This window comes from Lepeophtheirus salmonis, chromosome 1, assembly GCF_016086655.4.
Source record: "Lepeophtheirus salmonis chromosome 1, UVic_Lsal_1.4, whole genome shotgun sequence".
NCBI classification, from domain to species: domain Eukaryota; kingdom Metazoa; phylum Arthropoda; class Copepoda; order Siphonostomatoida; family Caligidae; genus Lepeophtheirus; species Lepeophtheirus salmonis.
In genome coordinates, this window is record NC_052131.2 from 25,990,704 (window position 1) to 26,012,404 (window position 21,701).

General features: G+C 32.7%; 3 protein-coding genes and 1 long non-coding RNA gene across 5 annotated transcripts in view; 2 read left to right on the forward strand and 2 right to left on the reverse strand.

Moving 5' to 3' along the window:
- LOC139905986 (uncharacterized) overlaps positions 1–21,701 on the forward strand; it is a 68,146-nt gene that overhangs the window by 43,496 nt on the left and 2,949 nt on the right. The gene's annotated exons all lie outside the window — the stretch shown is intronic.
- On the reverse strand, positions 6,420–9,069 carry LOC121122273 (peptidyl-prolyl cis-trans isomerase FKBP9). Of its 2 annotated transcripts, XM_071890029.1 has the most exons (3): positions 7,729–9,069; positions 7,066–7,679; positions 6,420–7,002 (listed from the first exon to the last, which is right to left on the reverse strand). In XM_071890029.1, the coding sequence occupies exons 2-3, from the start codon at positions 7,388–7,390 to the stop codon at positions 6,548–6,550; spliced, it is 780 nt and encodes a 259-aa protein (XP_071746130.1). In that variant the 5' UTR covers positions 7,391–7,679; positions 7,729–9,069; the 3' UTR covers positions 6,420–6,547. The 2 variants fall into 2 exon arrangements, with proteins under 2 accessions (XP_071746130.1, XP_040573194.1); XM_040717260.2 differs by having other exon boundaries at positions 7,066–9,069.
- tefu (Serine/threonine-protein kinase tefu) lies at positions 7,788–17,236 on the reverse strand. The gene is made up of 5 exons (XM_040717249.2): positions 14,145–17,236; positions 11,331–14,078; positions 10,241–11,266; positions 9,903–10,181; positions 7,788–9,833 (listed from the first exon to the last, which is right to left on the reverse strand). Exons 1-5 carry the CDS (start codon positions 17,126–17,128, stop codon positions 7,964–7,966), a joined length of 8,907 nt encoding a protein of 2,968 aa, XP_040573183.1. The 5' UTR covers positions 17,129–17,236; the 3' UTR covers positions 7,788–7,963.
- On the forward strand, positions 18,011–18,700 carry Polr2G (DNA-directed RNA polymerase II subunit Rpb7). Its single transcript, XM_040717242.2, has one exon. The coding sequence runs from the start codon at positions 18,096–18,098 to the stop codon at positions 18,612–18,614; it is 519 nt and encodes a 172-aa protein (XP_040573176.1). The 5' UTR covers positions 18,011–18,095; the 3' UTR covers positions 18,615–18,700.

The following is a 21,701-nucleotide window of genomic DNA, read 5'->3' on the forward strand; positions in this document are numbered from 1 at the left end:
GACATTTAAATTTTTGGATACCAAAAGTAAACATTCTAGGTGTTTTATTGTTTGTTGAGATATATTTCTATTATAAAACATGAGATTAGATTTTAATTTTAATTAAATATCATAGTCTGACATGTTGTTAAATTAATTAACATCCTTGTAATATGTTATTAGTTTCAATATTCAGTTCACATCGTTTATTCTGATTCCAACACTATGGAGGATACTTGTTATACCCCATTTTTATTATTTTTATACTCGTACTTTATAAATATATGTATATATTTTATTTATTTTTGTAGTTTCATGTTATACTTTAATTATGAATCACAATAAGTAGTAAAAAAATATTTTTTTAATTACATTATTAACTATGTTCTATTTAACGTAAATGTTTTATTTGTTTATCTTATATATGTTACTTATTTACTTATGCTGACAAACTGTAATAAAAAGTAAAATAAGTGCTTGAATATTTCCTCCTGCTGTAACACGTCTAATACTACCCTGTACCATGTCTCCTCCTATCCTGTATCGTGTCTCATCCTGGTGTATCAAGTATCTTATTTTGAGTTAGTTTCAAAAAAGACCAATAAATAGTTATTAATTATTGCACTACATCAAAAATACTCTGGAATTATTTGTATTAGGTAACTACCTATGTCAGGCTGCCTGGGCATTGAATTATCTTTTTTAATTGTGGAGCTTAGGACAGTTTAAAAAAAAAATGGTTTGATGTAACAATTGTCATCACTTTCCCTATATATATATATATATATAATTCTGCAGACGCCCTCTGGTGTAACAGTCTGTAGCTTGGGTTACATGTGCCCACCTCAAAAATAAAAGAATCATGATGACAGATTATATAAAACTAAAATTAGTTCTATAAATTATGACCTTAACGCAAGTTGAGTCTCAAGTCTTTACTCAAAAGTCCAATCCCTCAAACATTTCTATTGAGTACAATTCGGGTCTTCAGATTTTTTAAGAGCTCCTTTCATATCCATGACTATTTATTTATTAATTCGAGTCTTAAGTCATTTCTTGAGTTCTGTAAAAATTATAAATTAATAAATCAAAACTATTGTTCCACACTGACTATCAATTTTTAAGTACAGAGGCGTGACTAAGATTTTTCTGGTAGGGGGCGGGGGATGAATTTTAAAAAAAACTTAGCAATTTTTATTGAATGTTATACAAAAAGTTAATATGCATTTTTTGAATGCCCTTTGTTTTATTATCAAAGACATAATATGTCGACATTATTTATTTTTTTAATTTTTGTCCAGCGAGACACAAGCAAAAAAAAAACAACAATGTCATCGAAATATCAAATTTTTCAGGTTAAAAACAATGGTACAAATAAAAACAATTAAAAATAAAATAACATTATAAGCAAAAGAGTCTTTTGTGAACAGAAGAATTAGTCAATCACTTTAATAACTTCCATATATAATTTCATAATGGGGATTACAATTGTAAGATTGGAGAACTACGGAATCATTTTTGCATAAATTATTTGTTGACTTTCGGTAAATTTTTGGCGTTCACCTTGCCTTCCTCCTTCTCACAATAGTGTCCTTAAAATACATCTTTACCAGCTCGCAGTTCCAGAAGAGATTTCTGTAGTCTCGCTCACTAAATTACAAAACAGGAAGATACTCTTCTGGACGTTGAAGAATTTTAACGTCAACCTGTAAATTTCCCGAGAGTAAGCAATAAACTATTTATTATTTATCTCTTTGACCATGTTATATACTCCTCTCCTTCTCAAATAATCACTAATCACTGGATTATTTGAAACACCTCAACATTTCCGACGTAGAAACCGTCAAGGCTTTCATCCTGAATGAGACTTTGGAACTTTTGACATACTTTAAAATGACCGAACCATGATTACAAGGATTTTTCAGCCATTTTATTAATAATTGAGGTTGACCAACAAACATTTGCGACAATATCGGTGGAGATACTTCGTACTTCGGAAAATCAAAGCGTCCTTTTTTGAGCAGTTCCCAACCGAGAGACAATTCAAATTTCATAATAACATCTATGCACCCTCTACATAGATAGTGCACGCGGTTCGAGTATAATGCAATATTATTCAAACATTTTTAAAACTTGCATAGGGGTTTTCAATCAAAAAATGCTTGTCTCTCATTCAGGAAGTCATTGAGAATATAAAATCAATGTTCCTGGCTATCTGACATTTTTCTCACCTGATAAAAGTTCATAAACTTCCATACCTCTGAGACACTTATTACTAGTGATGAAAATCGTGTGTATTTTGGGCATGTTAAAAAAAAATAAACCAAAATCAACATGGTAAATCTGACAATTTGAAGAATACTTAGTTGTCATAACCTTTGATTAGATCATCTACAATCATCTGTGAAGAAGGAGGAGTGGGAGAAGAAAATAAAACAAAGAGATGAGCAAAAATTACTCCGATGTCGATACTCAATTCTACTCGTAGTTCAACAAGGTCTTTCAATTATAACTCCGCAACAAATCCTCAAGGTTACTACTCTCCGTCATTTATAAGCACACACGAATATTCAATAGGATTTGGAGTATTTTTGAATGTAGTAGGAAAGGAAGTTCGTGTCTCAGGAATTAAATAATAATGACAACAGCTTAGCAAAAGAAAATTCATTCTTCAGATTTCCAAATCCATAAAAATGGGGCACCTAGAAAATACACACGATTTACATCACTACTTACCACAAATAGTCCTCTACTATTTAGTGGACGGTGTAGCCTGTCAAAGGAGATGTTTCTTCTCCTTTTCGCTTGAAGAAATCTTAAGCAGATATATTTTTTAGAGTTTCTTCATAATATGGAGTTACTCAAATAACCACTTTAGGGACAACGTTGATGTTCCAATGAGTTATTTGTCACACATATTTAGGCTGAAATTAGTGAAGAAGGACGTAATTGATTCAATTTCCTCACAATTTCTTCATTATTCTTTCGACAACCATTGATAATTATTATGCAGAAAAAATAAAGTTTAATAACATGAAATTATTTACAATAATGACAAAAAAAAAACATTTTGAGAACAACAACAAATGATATCTTTTGAACAAAATGTTTCAAAATTTGACTTCAAAATTTTGTTAAAGCCTTCCGCACACAAACACACACTCAAAGTCACGGACCTGGCTAGGCCCATGGAATATTTTACTATTTATTCTGGTCTGAATTGACTTTTTTCTGTACCTATAAGAGGTACTTTTAAAAGTAAATTATAAAATTTAAAAAAAAACTTTTAAAAATTATATGGAGTATTTACTTTAGAGTCCATGTAAAGTATTAATTTCTTGGTTAGGGGAAGTTAAGAAACCAAATGTCTACTTTGGAGGAGGGGTTCCGGTCTAAATCCACGTGTATCCTCATTGGGGATGGAGATAGTTTAACTTGAAACCACATAGATGGCAAGATGGTATAAATGACGTCATAAAGAACATAGAACCAAAAAAAATATAATTCAACTCAAAATTACACGTCATTGAATGAAATATACGAACAGCCAATCACATGGAAGGATATGTTAAATGCATTGATATTATATAACTCTATTCTTAGAGACGGAAGCACCTGGTAATTTAAACAAATTACCCTCCTTCTTTCGCTCTCCCATTATAGTAGTGTTATTATACTAGTCTTATATATTATACTTCAGGAAGGAATGCATTTTGACAAAAATTGTTACTACATAACATTTTATCTACGTCCATTAAGTAAATTTATTAGATTAATACAAGTAAACTTTGACCTTAGTTAACTTAAAATATCAAAGTGTTACATTGGACACGTCGTCACCTTTATTATATACTGCAACCTTTCATCCAAAAAGAAACAGGCCCAAAATCTGTTGGTAGTTAGGCAATTCTTCCGAACTATGGAATTATTATGTATTCAGTAATTGTTGCAATTGTTCACAGCTTTATAGGGGCTAATTGTAATATAACCAATTAACGTTCAGAACACTGATTAGGAGAAAAAATGGCGATACATCGACAAATATAAACAAAATACACCGTATATTTTTGTGTGAGTGAATCAAGGATGAGGGCAAAGTACATTGGTCCTTCTACTTAAGTGTCCTTAAATCCTATAATCTAGAACTTATACTTACTTATTCATGAAATACGAGTACTTATACTTGGTTTAAAAAGTAGTGCTTATGAAGAATACATCAGTAATTAAGTACTTTTAATACAAAAGATTTAACTTATTTCGTTAAAAAAAATTAAAGCCACTTGTATTTACATCTATTATAAGTAATAAATTTTGAAATAGAGAGTTTACAGGTGATGTTGTCCATTTTTTGGGGCCTAAGCAAACAAGTTTGATGAAAATAAAAACCTTTTTTCATTAATATTAAGGAAAATAGTGAATTATTGGATGCCAAAATTGGGCCAACAAATAGAAGGACTTAAACCTAACTGTCTATAAAAAAATGTATAGTACAACTGTCTTGTTTTATATATATATATATAAAAGAAGGGCTGAAACGTTACGGGCTTCTCAAATAGATGGCCCTATTTTTTTAGATTGATCTCATTTTCAGTAGTACCAACCTTCAAAAGACAGCTAATCTGTTCTTTAGCTTGTGAGCTACTTTTACAACGGATCAAAATAAAATGAAAATCGTGTTTTAATTTTATACTGCTTGTAGATGGAAAAAAATACCCTTCAAGCTAAACAATGGCTCAAAAGTAGAATGGTGACTCCGCTCCACAAAGCGAGTAAAAATAAAAATAATTTAAAAATATTCAATTTTGAATTTTAAAAAAAAAATTCTTTGTTAAGCCTGGGACTTTTCAGTTCATCTGTTATATGACCCTAAAATTAATTTTAAAATATGTTATTACATTGTTATACAATCTTATTTCCATGATGAAGATAAAAATTAACAATTATAATGAAAAGAATAATATATTTTTCTCTAATTATCATATTTTTCTCGTCCCTAATCTATAAAAAAAAATATACAAATCTAGCCATTTTTAGGGGTATTCACAAGGTCTCGACAAGTGGAGGCTTAAGGGGCTGTATCCCACCCTCAATTAGGGAATTTTTGTTTTTTACTATAATTCTTTTTCATAAAAATTTAATTTTAGTGAATAATTGTGGATTTTTTAAATTTTTTTCCAAAAAAAATTAATTTTTTGTAAATAACTGGATTTTTGAAACTTTTTTCCAAAAAATGTAATATTTGCAATTTCATTTTTTTCAAAAAATTAAATTTTCTGTGAATGGCTACGGATTTCTGATTTTTTTTTTTTTTTTTTAAAGGTTTATTGTAAATTTGTCCATTTTATGTAGTAAAAATATCAACTTTGAACCCCCAAGATGATATCTCCCTCAATTATGATGCAATTGATGATGTCAGTGAAAATTCTTTGAGGCTGAATGTATTAACTAGTTGCGTCGATTAGGAAATCTACAAAGTCTACTGATTTATTAAAATATGAAAAGCGGCTTTAATCTGACAATTTATCAATATTTTTTAATAACCTTAGGTTATTAGATATGTCCTTTCCATTTCGAACGATAAATTGTCTTCCTTGAAAGGAATTTCACAGGTAACTTACAGTAATTCACTTCCTATAAAAGTATAATAACTCATAAAATTGGATTGAAGCAAAGCTATTAGTAAACTTCATAGTACTTGCATTTGTACTTAAATATACTGGTGGTACTTGTAAATTACTTCAAATACCTCTAAAAAAACACTTTATACTTAAAATTTGAATTAAGTAGTTGTACTTAACATAAGTACATTTAAAATCTAAGTGGCCTCTATTGGAATAGAGTATTTACTATTTATTTATGGCAAGGTAATTCTTCTCCAACAAGTTATTATTTAACCCCCTTTATCCATGATTTATGTTGCTATTAATACTGGGTACACTTTGTGACTTCATGATGACTGAACAGGAAATAACTCTACAAATCCTGGGGTCATATAATGAATTGTTATGTAACAATATAACAATTCTTTATGTTGGTTAAACATTACGGCTTTGTATGTCACTTATAGACGTTAAACAAGTTTTTTTTAAGGGGGTATCTTATTATTCTATGTACGTATTTAACCTTTTGAGATGCTTATCATGTGATTACAGTATGGTTGTTCATTTTATATAATATTTCAATTACATTCCATTCTAGAGAGTCGTCATTAAAGATATGTTATTTTGGCTTATTCCCTGGGGGCTTCATACTTGATGTCTGTAATAATTAAAGAAAAGCAACTTTCAAAAACTAAATTCCTTTGAGGATTGAAATTTACCTGGAGTTAGGGATTGCGATAGCATTTAAAAACTACAACAAAACAAACATTGCAGGATGAGAACAATTGGAATTCATCCAATGAACAAAATAATAATGAAAGATTTCATTATGTGAACGCGTTTGACATACATATTATGTATTTCAAATATTAGAATATACATATATTATGTATCTCTCATTAATATTAATTACATATCATTATTGATTTTGGTTTATGTTTGAGAATGGATGAAAATAGATAGAAGGATTAGCCAAAGGTACCAGAGCTGATGCGATCGAGGAAAGAGAGAACACGGTCCTCAATGTGCTTCACTTTGATTTCCCAAACAAGTGTAGAATTTGCAGGAACAAGACCTTCGATACCCTTTTCTCCGTATCCCTTCTTAGGAGGAACAACAACAGTTCTCTCTTCACCTAAACAGGCACCGGATACACCACTGTCGAAACCCTCGATTCCAACAGTACCAACTGTCAAAGGCAAGAGTTCTGTAGCATAAGTTTCATCGTAGACTTCAAGAGAACCATCAGGCTTAGCAATTTTGCCAACATAGTTGATACGGACACGATCTCTTTTTCGAGTAATTTTATCATTGGAGCAGTCACCTTTCTTGGTGGTATCAATTTCGATTTCTTTGTCAACATCTACTAATTCAACGTCAAAAATGAGATCGGCATTTGGAGGAATGAGACCATCTCCGGCTCCTATGGATTTTGAAAAATAGAAATAAAACATAGGTATTATTTTAATTAAGTTTTAGAACGTACCCTTTTCACCATAAGCAAGACTGGAAGGGATGTTGAGAGTGAGTTTTTCACCGATACAAGTTCCTACGAGTCCTTCATCCCAACCTTTGATAACAAGTCCTTTTCCAAGCTCAAAATGAATCGGGTTTTTATGAGTGTTGGAGTCAAAAACCTTTCCATTGGAGGCAAGTTTTCCACTGTATACAACATGGACTTCATCTCCAGACTTAGCTTGAGCCAATTTATGGCATGGTTTTCTCTCAGTTACCTTTCGGTTCAATTGCTGACTGAATGAGTCTTGAATGAAGAGAGATAGAGAACAAAGAATGATTGTTGCTCCTCTCATGATAGATATAATCCTCTATTCAGCTGGATGGTGAAAAAAGGACTGGACAACAATTGGTGATTCTCACTGGCTTTAATATTAAGTCCGACCAAGATTTTTAAGGAGTGTTGAGAGAGTGTGATCCCAACAACAATAGGCGTACACGTACTAAGTACCTATATGCCTACATACATATAAGGAAATACCTTCTTCAATCATGTTTGAACCAATTTACAAGCAACAAGTATGTTTGACTCCATTCAAACATTCAACCTAACCAGTGTTTGACACACGACAAGCACTCCTTAATCTAATAAGATATTTGAGGTGATTTTTATATATATTAAGCAAATACTCACACATGTTTGTTTTTTACCATCCTCGGATGGATGTGCCTATTAAATTAATTCAAGCCCCATTCATCATAAATCCAGTTATATTATGTACGTATTTATATATTTTATAATAAAGGCATTATATAAAGGACATTTTTAATCATAGTAAAGGATTGTCAAGGAATTTTTAAATTTTTAATATGAAGAACCTTATGAGTAGTACAAAATCTCATCATTCCAGTATGTTCTTAATATATTATTAAACAAAGGGTGACCACCCGGGATAAAGTGCACATAAGCGGTTAGGATCTCTTGCTTGATGAATCAAAGCATTTACCTGACCTTGAATGGACATATTGAAACCTTCTTCAAAACCATCGAGTTTTTGACCAACTCTCAATAAAACCCTTTCAGCCATGCGATTCCCACCTCCATCATTAGCAGCTCTAGAGGGTGAGTCGCTACTTTGTTCCCATTTGGCTCTTGTTTTTGCATCAGGTGCTCTTCCAAACTGTAGGCGGTAGGCTTTATCCGGCGTAAGAGACCAGTTATAGAGGGGGTCATGAACCATAACTTGAAGAATCGTGAAAATGCTTTCCTTGTTATTTCGTAGAACACTGAGTGTGGACTCACAACTTCTTCTAAAAGTCCCCTCAACTCCACAAGTTCCAAATCCATCAACAATGTCTCTAGAAAGACGAAATGGAATGGTTTCTGGAGTGGGTAATATTTTTCCCTGTTCAAAGGCTATCCCCAAATCAATATGTACCAAATGCCCTGTAGTTTTATGAATAAGAATATTTTGAATATGACGATCACCCAAGCCAAGTATGTAACCAACCATGGAAGCAGCAGCTGCAGATCGGGTATAGGCCTCACGTCTTTCATAGTGCATCTCTGGCGAAGGAAAATGCTCCAAGAAAAACTGATGCATGACTGGATGAAAATGTTCACAAATATCAGTGAAGGCCTTCAGTTTCTTTAAATGATCCTTGGAGGCTTGGGCTTTGACAAGTTTGACACGGCAATCGTAGGCAGAGTAATCATCTGGATGATAACGAGCATGAGCTCCTGACTTGTTATCAGCACCTACAAGGTAGTCCTTAAGGGGCATTGTATTCTGACACCATTCCAAGACTCCACTTCTCTGAGAAAGAGCAACAACTTTATAAGTTTGGACTTTGAGTTTAGGATCTTTTAAAAGACTGTTCATGAGATTGAACACTTGTTGCATGACTGCATCCTGTCTTAAATCGTCCTTTCCCTTAACTAACATAGGCCTTTTTATACCATCTGTCCCAATACAATAAATCTTCTTTGGAGCATTCACTCCACCCACAGTTTCATAAAAATCTGAAAACTCCCTTATTCCCACAAAAGAATACTTTCCTATCTTTGACACAGGTATGAACTCTGTAAGAATAGGAACATGATCCATATCACAAATCTTACGGATGGGGTTTGATGACCCCAGTTTAATTTTGTTGGACTCATTACTTCTTGGAGGAGGGGATTTTTCATAAGCAAACTGAATTAGAGTTAGACATATATTTTCCATATCTTTGAGAAGCGAACCATGTTTCAAATCTTGTTTTTTAAATACTTGAAGCAACTTTTTTGCAGCAAAAGTTCGATCCTCATCCCCCAGTGAGATATTCTTTTTTCCTCCCTTTCCTAAAGTAAACGCATCGTCTGCTTGAGAATTTGCAAGGGCCAATACAACTGGGAGTGTATGATGAGGATGATCTCTCATACATTGAACCATTAAATTCATAAGAATTTTGCCAAAATTACCTTCCTCAAGCTTAAGAGTCATCCGTGCAGCGAGTTGATAGAGCAGGTTTACAAATTTAAAAGTACGGATTTCATTAATGGACTCAGATACCACGACACTCACGTCAGGGTCTTGGGAGTTTGAGAACCATAGGGAAACAAATCTAAAAATTTTGAGATCATGCGGAGAATCGCCTGCAATGAAGGCGTTTAAATAATTTTGCAAGGCTAACAAAAGGTACTTTTGTCTATCTCTTTGAATTGACTCAACTTCAAGTTTGTCGATATTACTATGACGATTTAAAATAACAGCAGATTGTTTTACATCCTTATCAAGATCTTTTCCAACTTGATTTCTGGAAAGAAAAAAACAACATTGTTATCATATGTGATTAATTACGGAATTAATGAATAATTCATTTTACAAATTAGAGCTCTCCTCTTGAATCTCTTTCATTAATTTTTGTTTATCTTCAAAATCCTTGGACTTAATGTGATCGGATATATTTTGATACTGATCGTCACAAAATGATGCTAAATTTATATATGCCTCTAACATAAGAGAGTTTTTTCGCTTTGGATCCTCCAGTTCTTCGTAATATGACACTGATTTTTGCAAGTACTTGTCCAGAATTATGGGTGCACTTTCAGATTTTAACATATACATCCATTGACCTAAAGTTCCCAATACTTGAGGATATATGCTAAATAAAGTACATAACCATTATAATATAATTTATTAACAACTATGAAATAAATTTACCTCGTCATTTCGTCTCCATCTTGATTCATAATGGACAGATCATTGGCCAACTTCTTAAGTAGTAAGACGGCCGTTTTCTTATTATTCCATTCCCAGAGAAGCTTTGCCTCCAAAAATTGTGCCTTCAATTTGAGGACTCTGTTCCCAACTGAAGCCTCTTTGAGTGAGAACACACAACTTTTTGCTACATGAAAGTCAGAATGATCCAATGCAATTTCTGCTAAGTGTGAACACTCTTTAACAAAAAATTTCAACGCCATATCCTTAACACTGGATTTAACGTCTGAGTTCCCTAACTGGGATAGGTAAAAGATGCACCTTTGTCTTTTAGTATCAACAGAGAACTTATAATTTAAATGGTTTGACTCCTCTATGTAGTCGTTTGCTTTCAAGCATTCAATTTCTCGAAGAGCCATAAATTGTCCAAGACTTTTACTCACTCCAATTGAGGAATGAACATCATTTAAATGAATGGATTTACGGGCATTAGCAATAAAGTAGTCCAAATCCTCATCATCACGTCTAACTAGCTTAGATAAACATGAATATCGATTTTCAGCGAATGACTTAGTTTCGCTTCGAAGACTCACGTCGACATCATCCCATTGACTCAATTTCCATGCACACTCATACCGTAAATCTTTTATCTCAGTGTCATCCTCTTCATCTACTTGTTTGGCATTATTAATGATATATGAATAAAGGGTATGATAAAGACCAGAGTTAAACATGGTAAGTAGATACTTCTTTTGAGCCTTTCCTTTGCTAACTAAAGAATCACAAAACCCAAGAACTTTGAAGCTCTCTCGTTCCTGAGCCAAGTGATCAATTAAAGCTATTTCATCCCCTTCGATCAAACGACTCTCTCCGCATCCATTCAGAGCATCCGTGTTTCCTAAGGCGGCAAATGCTTCGTACAAAATACTTTGGCATTTCTGACTTTCCAAAGGGAAAAGCTCGTAAATAATATCAAGGATATTGTGACGATCAGACTCACTCATTTTAAGCTTGATATTTCCATACTTCCTACATTAAGAAATAAATAAATTTTAATATCATACTCCCTTGAAAAAAGATTCAAATGACTTACTCGACCATTTGCTGAGTCCAAATCTCAGAATATAAAATTGACTCAAAATACTCTGAAGTATTAAGTGAGGCTCGAGCAACATGAAGATAGTTAATATTGCTTAGCCAAAAGTTATTTTTCCATTTTGTTAGGACATCGTTGCTCCTTTTTCGAGGTAAACTTTGAAGTCTTAAATGACGTACAACATTAAGACATGACATTACGCTAGATGGATTTAAGCCTTTATTTGAAATGGAGGATCTTGAGTCCGAGGTGTAATGTTCACTGAATATGGTATTTATCTTATTTGAAACTTCTTCTTTTATTCCTTCATCTCCATTTAGTAAAAGAACATGAACTAAAAATGGAAATATATGTTCACAAAATGCAGAATTAGATGCACAAAGGTCCACCAATGGGGTAAAAATTGAGAATGAGCGGGGATCGAAATATTTGATCAAAATATTAGAAACTCTTTCTTTTATCCAGTTATCAAAGTCATCATTTTCTTCGATGATCCAATTAGATGCGTCTTTAAAATTGTAATTGACAAGAACCTCGCCTTTAAGGATCTCGTCATTTTCCAAAGTACAATAAAAAGGGATTAAAAGTGACTTATGCAGTTGGCTCATTTTTTCAGAATTTACAATATCTTGAATAATGTCTAGCTTGCAAAGTACTTGGAGTGCATAATATGCCATCTTTGAAGTGGGATGATGCTCATCTAAAATCAGGTCCAAAAGTAAAACAATAATTTCTCTCAAATAATCTTTTTCGGGATTATTTGTTTCGGAGGCCACGATACTTTTATAAGGTTTAATTACAACAGAATTCAAGTTGACAGGTCCTATCTCCCCAAGACACTTTGACACAAGCTCTTTATGAGTATTTTTTAGGAAAATATCTAATAATTTATCAATTAAAGAATGCACTGGACTACTCTTTGTGTTTTCCGATAATATTTGAGATCGATTCAGTTCTTCCAATATACTCTCCATTTCATTCTTCTTCGAACTAATTGACTCATGCAGGTACTTGAGACGATGAGGTGAAGGAAGACGAACATCATCCAAAAAGGATTCAATATCATCCAATAACGTGGTCCGAAAACTGTCCTTTCTCACATCCTGGAGAACCTTGTTATACTTACCGAACAAGATATCTGAGGGAAAAGGGCAAAGCTTCCTAATTTCAGGTAAAAATAAATTAGCGTTATCAATGAGGAGAAAGTCCAATATTGAATGGACATCACTTTCATGATCAGAATGTATGGGAATTAAGGAATTAACAATTGGAGCAAAGTATGGATTCATAATTGATGGTAAATGAGACACACAAGTACAGATTAGCGTGTATAGAACTTTAAGAGACAATTGTATAACTGATCCACTATTTTTAGAATCCCTCAAAGCTCTAAGCAAAGAGTCAGATATGTACCACATTATAAAATGAAAATGTTTGAAAGATTCACTGGGGTGAAGAGAGTCTAGGAATATTTTAACTCCATGAAGGGATCGAATCCGTGTATCACAATTAGTTGGGGTTTTAAAAGCTGCCATAAAATTAAGACACATTTCCAGTAAACAACTCGAAATATTTTCGCCTAAAAATTCTAAAAGGGATTTATCATTTCTTTGTGGAACTCTGGCTTCGAAATATTCAATAAGGTTCAACACAAGTTTATGATCGGTAAATGGAGGACTAGGTTCACTTAATTCCAGAACAGGCAAGTTAAACTCAGTTGTGAGAGCTTTTGGATCATGAATATTCTTAAAAACTTCGGCCAAGATTTCGTGAACTTTGGATGTTAAATTAAAATTGAAGGCCTCTTTTTTAAGAACATAAAAGACCAACTCATGGAGCTTCGAAGCTTTTTGAATTGATATTTTTGATGTATGCCTTAACAAACTTGGTTTTGCGTCCTTAGCTGCAATAATTGGCAAGAAATAAGCACTGATATAGGAAAAATTTTCCTCAATAATTTTTTCTTGTGACTTTCCCGCATATAACTTACTAATTGCTTGCAGACTCTCATGATTGTTCCAAAGAATTAAAGGAACAATCACACTCTCATATTGAAGAAGGAAGGATTTAAAATCCCGGTTCAAGATTTTATGAGGAAATTTTTCAATACTGAATCCTTCACTGATAAAATCTTTGAGCACATATCCCAGCATCGAAGCCATATAATTGCCGACTCTATCAAATCCCTTCCTCTTTGATAGATTATGAATAACTCTCCGAATAGATACTAGAGATATATCATATGATTGATACATTAGTACTATTTTGGAAATAGATTCACGTTCAAGATATTCGCAACAACTAGAAATTCCACTAAGAGTCAATAACAATGTCCCAATTCTATTTCCGGTATCATCATCGCTTCTTGAGCTATCATCACGGTTCTTCAATAAATGATTTAAAGTGGAGTAAATGAGACGAAAGTCAGAAGACTTGTCCTTCACAGATTGCTGAGTAGAAGAAAACAAAAAAGACACATATTTTGCACTCTGTTCTCTGAGTCTATTAGATGAATGACCTAAAAATCGTATCATTGACTTTCCAACGTGCACGGACTCAGAATCACATTCAGAATCATCAATCACACCAGCCTCTCGATCATCTATTGCCGCTAGATTGTGGATTTTAATGGGCCATAAAGCCCATTTGCCAGAAGGATCAATTGTCGTTAGAGAGTGAAGAACATCAATTATTTTGGATTGCAAGCGAATAGATAGTCTCTTATAGGATGACTGGGCATTCATTCTGAAAAATGGAAAAAAATATATACGTAAAATATGTTTTGCACTTAATCAAAAAGTCATAACCCACCTGAAAAACGCTACTAAAAACATCAAAAAGTTTTTTAAGGATACGGGATTATGCGATTGAACAAAGTAAAGACGATGGACGTGATACACAAGAGTATTCAAAATTTGTAATAAAGCAATAGATACATAGGGATCGAAGTTCTTAGGTCTCGTGGATCGCTTGGCAATATTTTGACAAGTTAGAAGAATATTTTCAATTAGTTCCTCATCAAGGAAGTCATCACATGATTTCTCAATTAACTCAGTCAATATTTCCAAAATAAAGTAATCGCTTAAGTTTGGTAATGAGTTGACAACTTCTATAATTTTTTTTCTTAGCTCAATAAAGAAGGAATGTCTATCTGAAGAAAGGGATAATGTTACATTGGGGCAAGAGATTGAAACAATATACTTAAATAACTGTTCAGTATCCTTTTTTTGATTTAATTTCTCATTCAAATCTTCTTGAAATTCATCAACATCCATTGAATCGCCTGTGCTATCTTCCTCTCGTACATTAGAGTCGAATTCATCAAAGTCATCAAATTCATCCCTGACCTTATTAATGGGCCTCGTGCTCTCAGTAGATTGAGAGGATTTGAGCATTTTACACCGAAAAAGAAAAACTTGGACAGCTTTCTCAATAAAATCAAGAGGGAATTCATTCCAAAGAAGATTATCCGTTTCTGTACTACGTTTGGAGGAAAGAAATGTATGCCAAATCGAAAGAACAACCATACTTTTGTCATTAGCTAACATCTTATAAGAAACCATTGCAGATTGTTTCACACATGAACCATAAATACATGCTAAACGTGAAGATTGTATACTTTCGTTGGATTGAAAAACATTGCACTTGACTAACTGAGTTATAAATGACGATAGAAGCGCTGCTTGTTGCAGTCCTTCTCGAACCAATTCAGCGGGGTTCTCAGTGTTTCGTCCTTCGTTAACCCTGTCAAGTACTTCTCCAGAGAGTTTGACAAGTAGGTCATTAATATCTTGGAACATTGGCTGATTCAATTGAGCTCTTAGGAATCTTGAGCTCTCCTTGTTTTTATCAAATAAACTGTTTGAACTATCTGGTAAAACGATAAGATCAGATTCTAGTATAAGCGTTTCCAAGCGTTTTGATTCCTCAGAATAAGAGTCTCTTGATTCAGCACTGGATAAACTTCTTTGGTAGTTGACTGATGAACCTGATTGGCTGAGGTCTTCATTTGAATAATTTTTACCCTCCAATCCATATGATAAATTTAGATCCACAGGTGATTGGAGACACAATCCAACTAAAAGGGACACAATAACGCATGGATAATCTTTAAGAGTTTCATTCCATGAATCCAAAGATTCTCCTTGATCTATCGGACAAAGCCAAGAGAGTATTGTGCGGCGACCAGATATTTTGTGAGGGATTTCTACCATAGTAATAAGTGAAACAAGGGTTTGGATAGAATATAAATTACATTTGACAATTTTATTCATATAAATATCCATTAGTCTTCTCAATTTGCGGGTAGACATGTCCATCATCAAAAGGCGAATGAGACTATGCCCCTCTTCCATACATTGGTTTAAACTCACAATATTTAAAGTGTACTCCCAGACTAAGCTCCAATCAGTCTTAAAATTGCATGTAGAACTCAATATTTTGAGAGCTTCAAGAGTTTTCAATATTTCCCTTTTGACGGAAATAACTTTTGAGCCTTGCAATACAAAAACAATTTGCGAAAAAATATTACAAAACTGATAGCTTGTTAAAGAGTCCTTTGGATAACGAAATAGCAAGCCAGAGAGTATTTGTAGCCAAGGTATTGATATGTTTTTGTCTTCATTACGAATATTTTCCAACAATGACTCGAATCCAACTTGCAAGACTCTTCGTCTTTTCGCTGAAGGTTGTTGAGAAATGGTTTCGTTTAAGTTTACAATTTGTGTAATCTCCCGAGTTACTTCATTGTTCTCAATAAATAGCTGCCTCACGACTTCTATCCCAAGATCACAAAGAGAAGGATCTAAATGTGTAGATTGATTGGCGGATTTGAGAGCGTTCTTGGATCTGATATTTAATATCCAAGTATCAATAACGTTACTATAAATCCCAAATAGATGTTTAGTCCACAAACCATGATCTTTTGCATAGAAGCCTTCTTCAATACTTCGAGCTCCATAAGGATGGTGTATACTAACTTGAAATCGTAGAAAATCTACAATGGGCCCATGACGATTATGCCTTGCACCGTCTTCAAACATGGTTAGCACAGTCGGTATTATACTTTCACCGAATTGGCAAATGGCCTTTCGTTCATCTCTTTCAAATTCTTTTAAAAGAAAGAGTGTAGCAGATAGAAAGGCTGACCTCGCCTCAAAAGCTCCAGCACCAAGCTTAACATCATTGATGATTTTAACTAAAAATGTGAGCCGTGAGGAATAGGCGATCTCTGAATAGGCGGATGACATTTGAATCACTTTTTTGAAAAATCGGGCACAACCAAGGAAGTCAGAGTCTTTTGGAGGACATTCAAAAAGTGAGAATGCGGCTTTGGGTAGTTGAGATGTCCATAGAGGAACAGGGAGGAGTCGGCAGTATTCATGATATGAAATAATCCGTTCTATAACGGACACAGCATCAAATCCAAAGTTATCACGAAGAGATGAATTTTCAAGAAGGAGTTGGAGCATGTCTCGAACTATGATTCCTGGATTTTTAAGAAGCAGTCCTGCTTTACGAACAACGGTTTTAAGGAGAGTGGATGCGAGTCTTTGAGATGGGGTTCCTCCTCCTTTAGGTCCCTCTCTTTGAAGAAACCGGAACGCATAATGATACACATCATCCCAATTGAAATCCTTGCGATTATTTTCAGAAGAGGAGGCGGCGTTGAGAGCTTGAACAAATCGCGGAGAGTGGAGTAAGTGAGTTAGAGACTCTTCAGACTTTTTGCGAATCGTGATTCGATCATTGTCCAATCCAAGGCAGTGATCACGAACTTCGCTTAAGATCCGCATGACGATTATCCCTCTTTTTTCATCCTACAGATAAATAAAACACTTCACACATAACATTAGATCGGTGCCCTGTCAACAAAAAAAATCTTTAAAAAACCGCGGGGAACGTGTGTGGAACAGCTAAACAATATTATGTAAAAGGCAGCAAACCTTATCAATTTAATTTTTATTAAAAAGTTCAATTAATTAAATAACACATAACATAGTAATATATAAATATATGTATTGAACTAAATATACTAATCCTCATAATTGAAGGGGGGAATAAGATCCTTCGATGGCCATTATTATTTTTTTTTTTTTTTTTTTGGACTCTAAATTTGAACGAATTTTAGAAATTACAATATCTATTAATTATTAATCTTTTACATCATATATTGCTATTTAACTTGAAAGAAAGGCTATGATTAATGACAATGATATGACCTGCAAATTAGAAGCCATTTCGCTCTCTTTTTATACATAATTTAATGTACTCGTATTAGAGAGGATTAAAATATGTGGTAAATGGTATTATGCAAATGTATTGACAAGAAGATAAATCTTTGCAGTTGTTTGATGATTTTGTAGTTATATATTCTAAAAAATAAGTCTACTTTGGAAATTAGAAGTAATGAACAACTATATTAATATTATATATTTGATATTCATAGTGTGAGGAATTATTTTATATATATCACATATTCAAATTATTACATAGTAGTTTCAATTACTTTATCATACATGCCTCATATTTGGGTCAATAAATTAATTAACTTAATTCAAATGATATATTTTATGATACACAAAACTAAGAGGAATGTTTTGTGAATGTTTAAGCTTATGACGTCATATAATCATGATTTGACGTCACCACTCTTTTGTTTACAAATTTATTATATCTTTATTTTGTTTTAGTAGTGTTTACAAACATTCTGTTCTTTTCAGCTTCTACTAACTCTTAATAAAATAAGTAAGAAAAATCGAAATGTTCTATCACATTTGCCTGGATCACGAAATTCGCCTCCATCCTCGTTACTTTGGACCCACACTCCTGGATCGTGTGAAGCAGAAATTGTTTACTGAGGTAGAGGGGACTTGCACGGGAAAATATGGATTTGTAATCGCCGTGACGACAATTGACAACATTGGAGCCGGGATCATTCAACCCGGGAACGGCTTTGTTATTTATCCCGTTAAATATAAGGCCATTGTGTTTCGCCCCTTTAAAGGAGAAGTCCTGGATGCTGTTGTGACTCAAGTGAACAAAGTGGGTCTTTTTACTGAGATCGGACCTCTTAGTTGCTTCATTTCTAGGCACTCTATCCCTGCTGATATGGCATTTGATCCCAATTCAAATCCCCCTTGCTACAAAACAAATAATGAAGATGTTGTTATTCAACAGGATGATGATATTAGGCTTAAAATTGTGGGTACGCGTGTGGATGCCTCGGATATATTTGCCATTGGAACTCTTATGGATGATTATTTGGGATTAGTGAGCTGATCTCTGAATAGTGGCATTCATATTGTATCTTTTTTAATATCATGATTCTATATATATTAATAAAATAATTGTATCATTAAAATAGACTTTCAGCATTCAGTCGTCTTATTGAATTTTATGTTCCGAGACGCTTATTTATTTATTTTATTTTTTTTTGCGAAAATTGACTTGTTACTTAAGACGGATGCAAAATATCTCATATCCTTATTTTAATATATTTATTCTTCACTCTTGTAAATATTGAGACACGTTCATAATTGATAATTGACTTTTGAGTCGAAAACGTAAAATAAATTTTGAAGATGTTAACTATGATTAGTTTTGAAAAGACAATACCAGAAATCTGCAAGTTATCAGCTCTAAATGAAAAAACCTCCTTTTTCTTCTATGTAGAATTAGACAATCCAAAAATGTTACTATTAACATCTTAAAAGAAATGGTTGAAATAGAAATATATAAGATAATTGAGAAAGCCAAAAGGTATGGAATTAATTTTTAAAAAATTACTTATTTGTAAAATGTAAGAACAAATAATTATATGAAGTAAATTGAGAGAGTCTATTTTCTAATGTATTTGTAGAAATCTATTTACTCACTCATCGCGATCATATTTATATCAATTCCATTTATAAGTTGGACTTTGTAATACACAGTCTATTCGGATAATTATACAATCTGGAAACTTCAATCTCACGCCTGATTTCTTTATTACTACTGATTCTATTTTGTCTTTGGAAAACAGGTGTCAAGATTATTCTAGACTCGTAAAGATAATAAGCTTCACTTTTCTCGATATTTTGGTGTACAAGGCATATCTATTCAAATATTACATAATTAAATAGTAATTTGGAACTGGAGAGTTCCACAAGAAGAAATAATTTCCGAATAAGGAACTAGGAAAACCTAGGTAGGAACAAAGAGTTATCATTTCTCATCCATAACTCTGTGTTGAAACTCTTGAAACCTGTTTCGTCCAAAGTATACTTTTTTTAGTCTTTTATTCTGAGAAAGATATTTCACTGTTAAGAATCCTTCAGTTTCTTTGATTTATATAAGGTATAAATCCCTTGGAAAAAGTAAAAGTCAATCTTAGACTCATAATGAATATGCAGCCTTTTTTCTCGATACTTTTGTATAATGCATATTTTTTTTTATGTGCATAAATAGATTTTGTGAATTGTTGAATGCTAAGTGATTATGTGATAACAAATTATAAGTGACCTCTTAACTTCTGTAGACTTACATTGGGAAACCAACCTTAATATAGTTGCAATATCAAAATTTAATTAGTCTTCATCATATTCTAAAGAACTTAATTGCTTATCAGTTATCACCATATTAGAATATTACCCCAATGAAGATTTAGGATAAATGTTTTTCATAAAAGTTTTTATATTTAATTATTAGTTATTTTAAAAATATTCATTAATGACATAGATACAGACGTTTAAAATTAAAAAGTAACTATTTGTATTTTATCCTGCTTTTCTTTGATTTATATACATATATATATTATGAAAATTTATTATTATTTTACAATCTGAATAAAATACTTTTTTTTAGAATATATCCTTCATTAAACGAAACAAAATAAAAATTCAAGATTTAGAAGATCACTTAATATTTTTTCTGGAACTTGCACCATGAGAATTTAACCTTTTTTTATCCGAGAGTATTATACTATTAGCCTCATTTATGAGATATTTGCTAGATATATTAAAATATTTAAATCCAAGTTGAGCAATATAATTAGCAAAATGATGTTGTCTTTTACACTTCAACCAAATAGGAAGATAGGAATCTCACGTTCCTAATAAATTGACAAATAGCTTTGTAAAGTATCGTTTTGGATTTGTCAAGGTCAATAAAGTTTGTCGAGATTTTCTGAGAAAATCATATTGTAAAGCTGACTTCTAATACCACCCCTAATAACACTGTCCTGAAAAGTTTCGATGATATCTCGATCTTCGGTGGAAAAATTAATCACCATGAGTTATTGATTTCTCAGAAATCAAAAAGGTCGTGCATTCGCAATCTTTAATTTTGAAAAACATAATGATGGAAGAGGCTATGTATCTAGATATATAAAACAATAGAATGGCTTGAGATTCTTCCATAGGAAAATTAGAATTAGAAAAACTGAAAATAAATATTTGTATTTGGAGCAATTGTATCAGTGCTTACAAATTGTATGATGTTTTTATTTTCTCATTCATACTTATTATTTGATTTTCATCTGATATTCTTAAGTTTCTAGTATAAATTCATTTCTTTATTTATTAAAAATATATACCTAATTTTAACATAAGGATATATGTTCTTTTAATTAAAACAAACATATTAAAAGATGTTCCTAAATTACTGAATACATCCCTTCAATGCTACGATATAACTACATGATACTATTCACACCTATTTCTTCTTCTTCCATCCCTAACATGTACCAAGGACTCCTGTAAGCATGACAGGACACTGCGCTCACGCGTTTCCAATATGAGTGTTTGTTTATTCCATATGGAATGCCTCTCTTAAAGTGTTTTGCTACAAAATAAAGAGTTTTTAAAAGTATTTTGCTAGGGAAAATCATCTAAATAATAAAAATGAGGCTATATATTTCTAATAGAAGTTGTATTTTATTAGTACTTTAATCAAAATAAACATTAAAAACATATAAAAAAGAAAAGGCAGTATCAAAAAGTACAAAGTTGGTCCAAGTCTACAAGTCAGAAGATTTTGATTTAAATTTAACTTTTTTCGATTAGCTTCTGAATTCTTAGGTGTCATTCTCTTTTTTGTGAAAAATTGGATGCAATCATTCATCTTAGCACATACATTTTTACCCATGACATTAAACAAAGAAAATGAAATTCTATGAATGAAAACTGACCAGGAGTGTCCTTCCTCGCACTTCACTCCCACAACGGCCATAATATCAGAGTTGAAATTGTCCTGCATCCTGTCAATGTATGTGGCAACAAATAAAGCTCTAGGATTTGGGGTGCAAAGTAAACTGTCTTTTTCTTCAGAAGTAGCTGTGATGTAAGAGAACATAGAACGAGTATATAGACAGGAGAGGTAGAGAAGGTC

Excerpts from the sequence above, each read along its gene's own strand:
- Polr2G (XM_040717242.2), top strand. The coding sequence starts at position 18,096 with ATGTTCTATCACATTTGCCTGGATCACGAAATTCGCCTCCATCCTCGT.
- LOC121122273 (XM_071890029.1), bottom strand. The coding sequence starts at position 7,390 with ATGAGAGGAGCAACAATCATTCTTTGTTCTCTATCTCTCTTCATTCAA. Across the intron at positions 7,003-7,065 it reads TCTTGCTTATGGTGAAAAGG|GAGCCGGAGATGGTCTCATT; the intron begins GTACGTTCTAAA and ends CAAAATCCATAG.
- tefu (XM_040717249.2), bottom strand. The coding sequence starts at position 17,128 with ATGCGGATCTTAAGCGAAGTTCGTGATCACTGCCTTGGATTGGACAAT. Across the intron at positions 11,267-11,330 it reads TGGACTCAGCAAATGGTCGA|GAAGTATGGAAATATCAAGC; the intron begins GTAAGTCATTTG and ends TTCTTAATGTAG. Across the intron at positions 9,834-9,902 it reads CAAGAGGAGAGCTCTAATTT|AAATCAAGTTGGAAAAGATC; the intron begins GTAAAATGAATT and ends TTTTCTTTCCAG.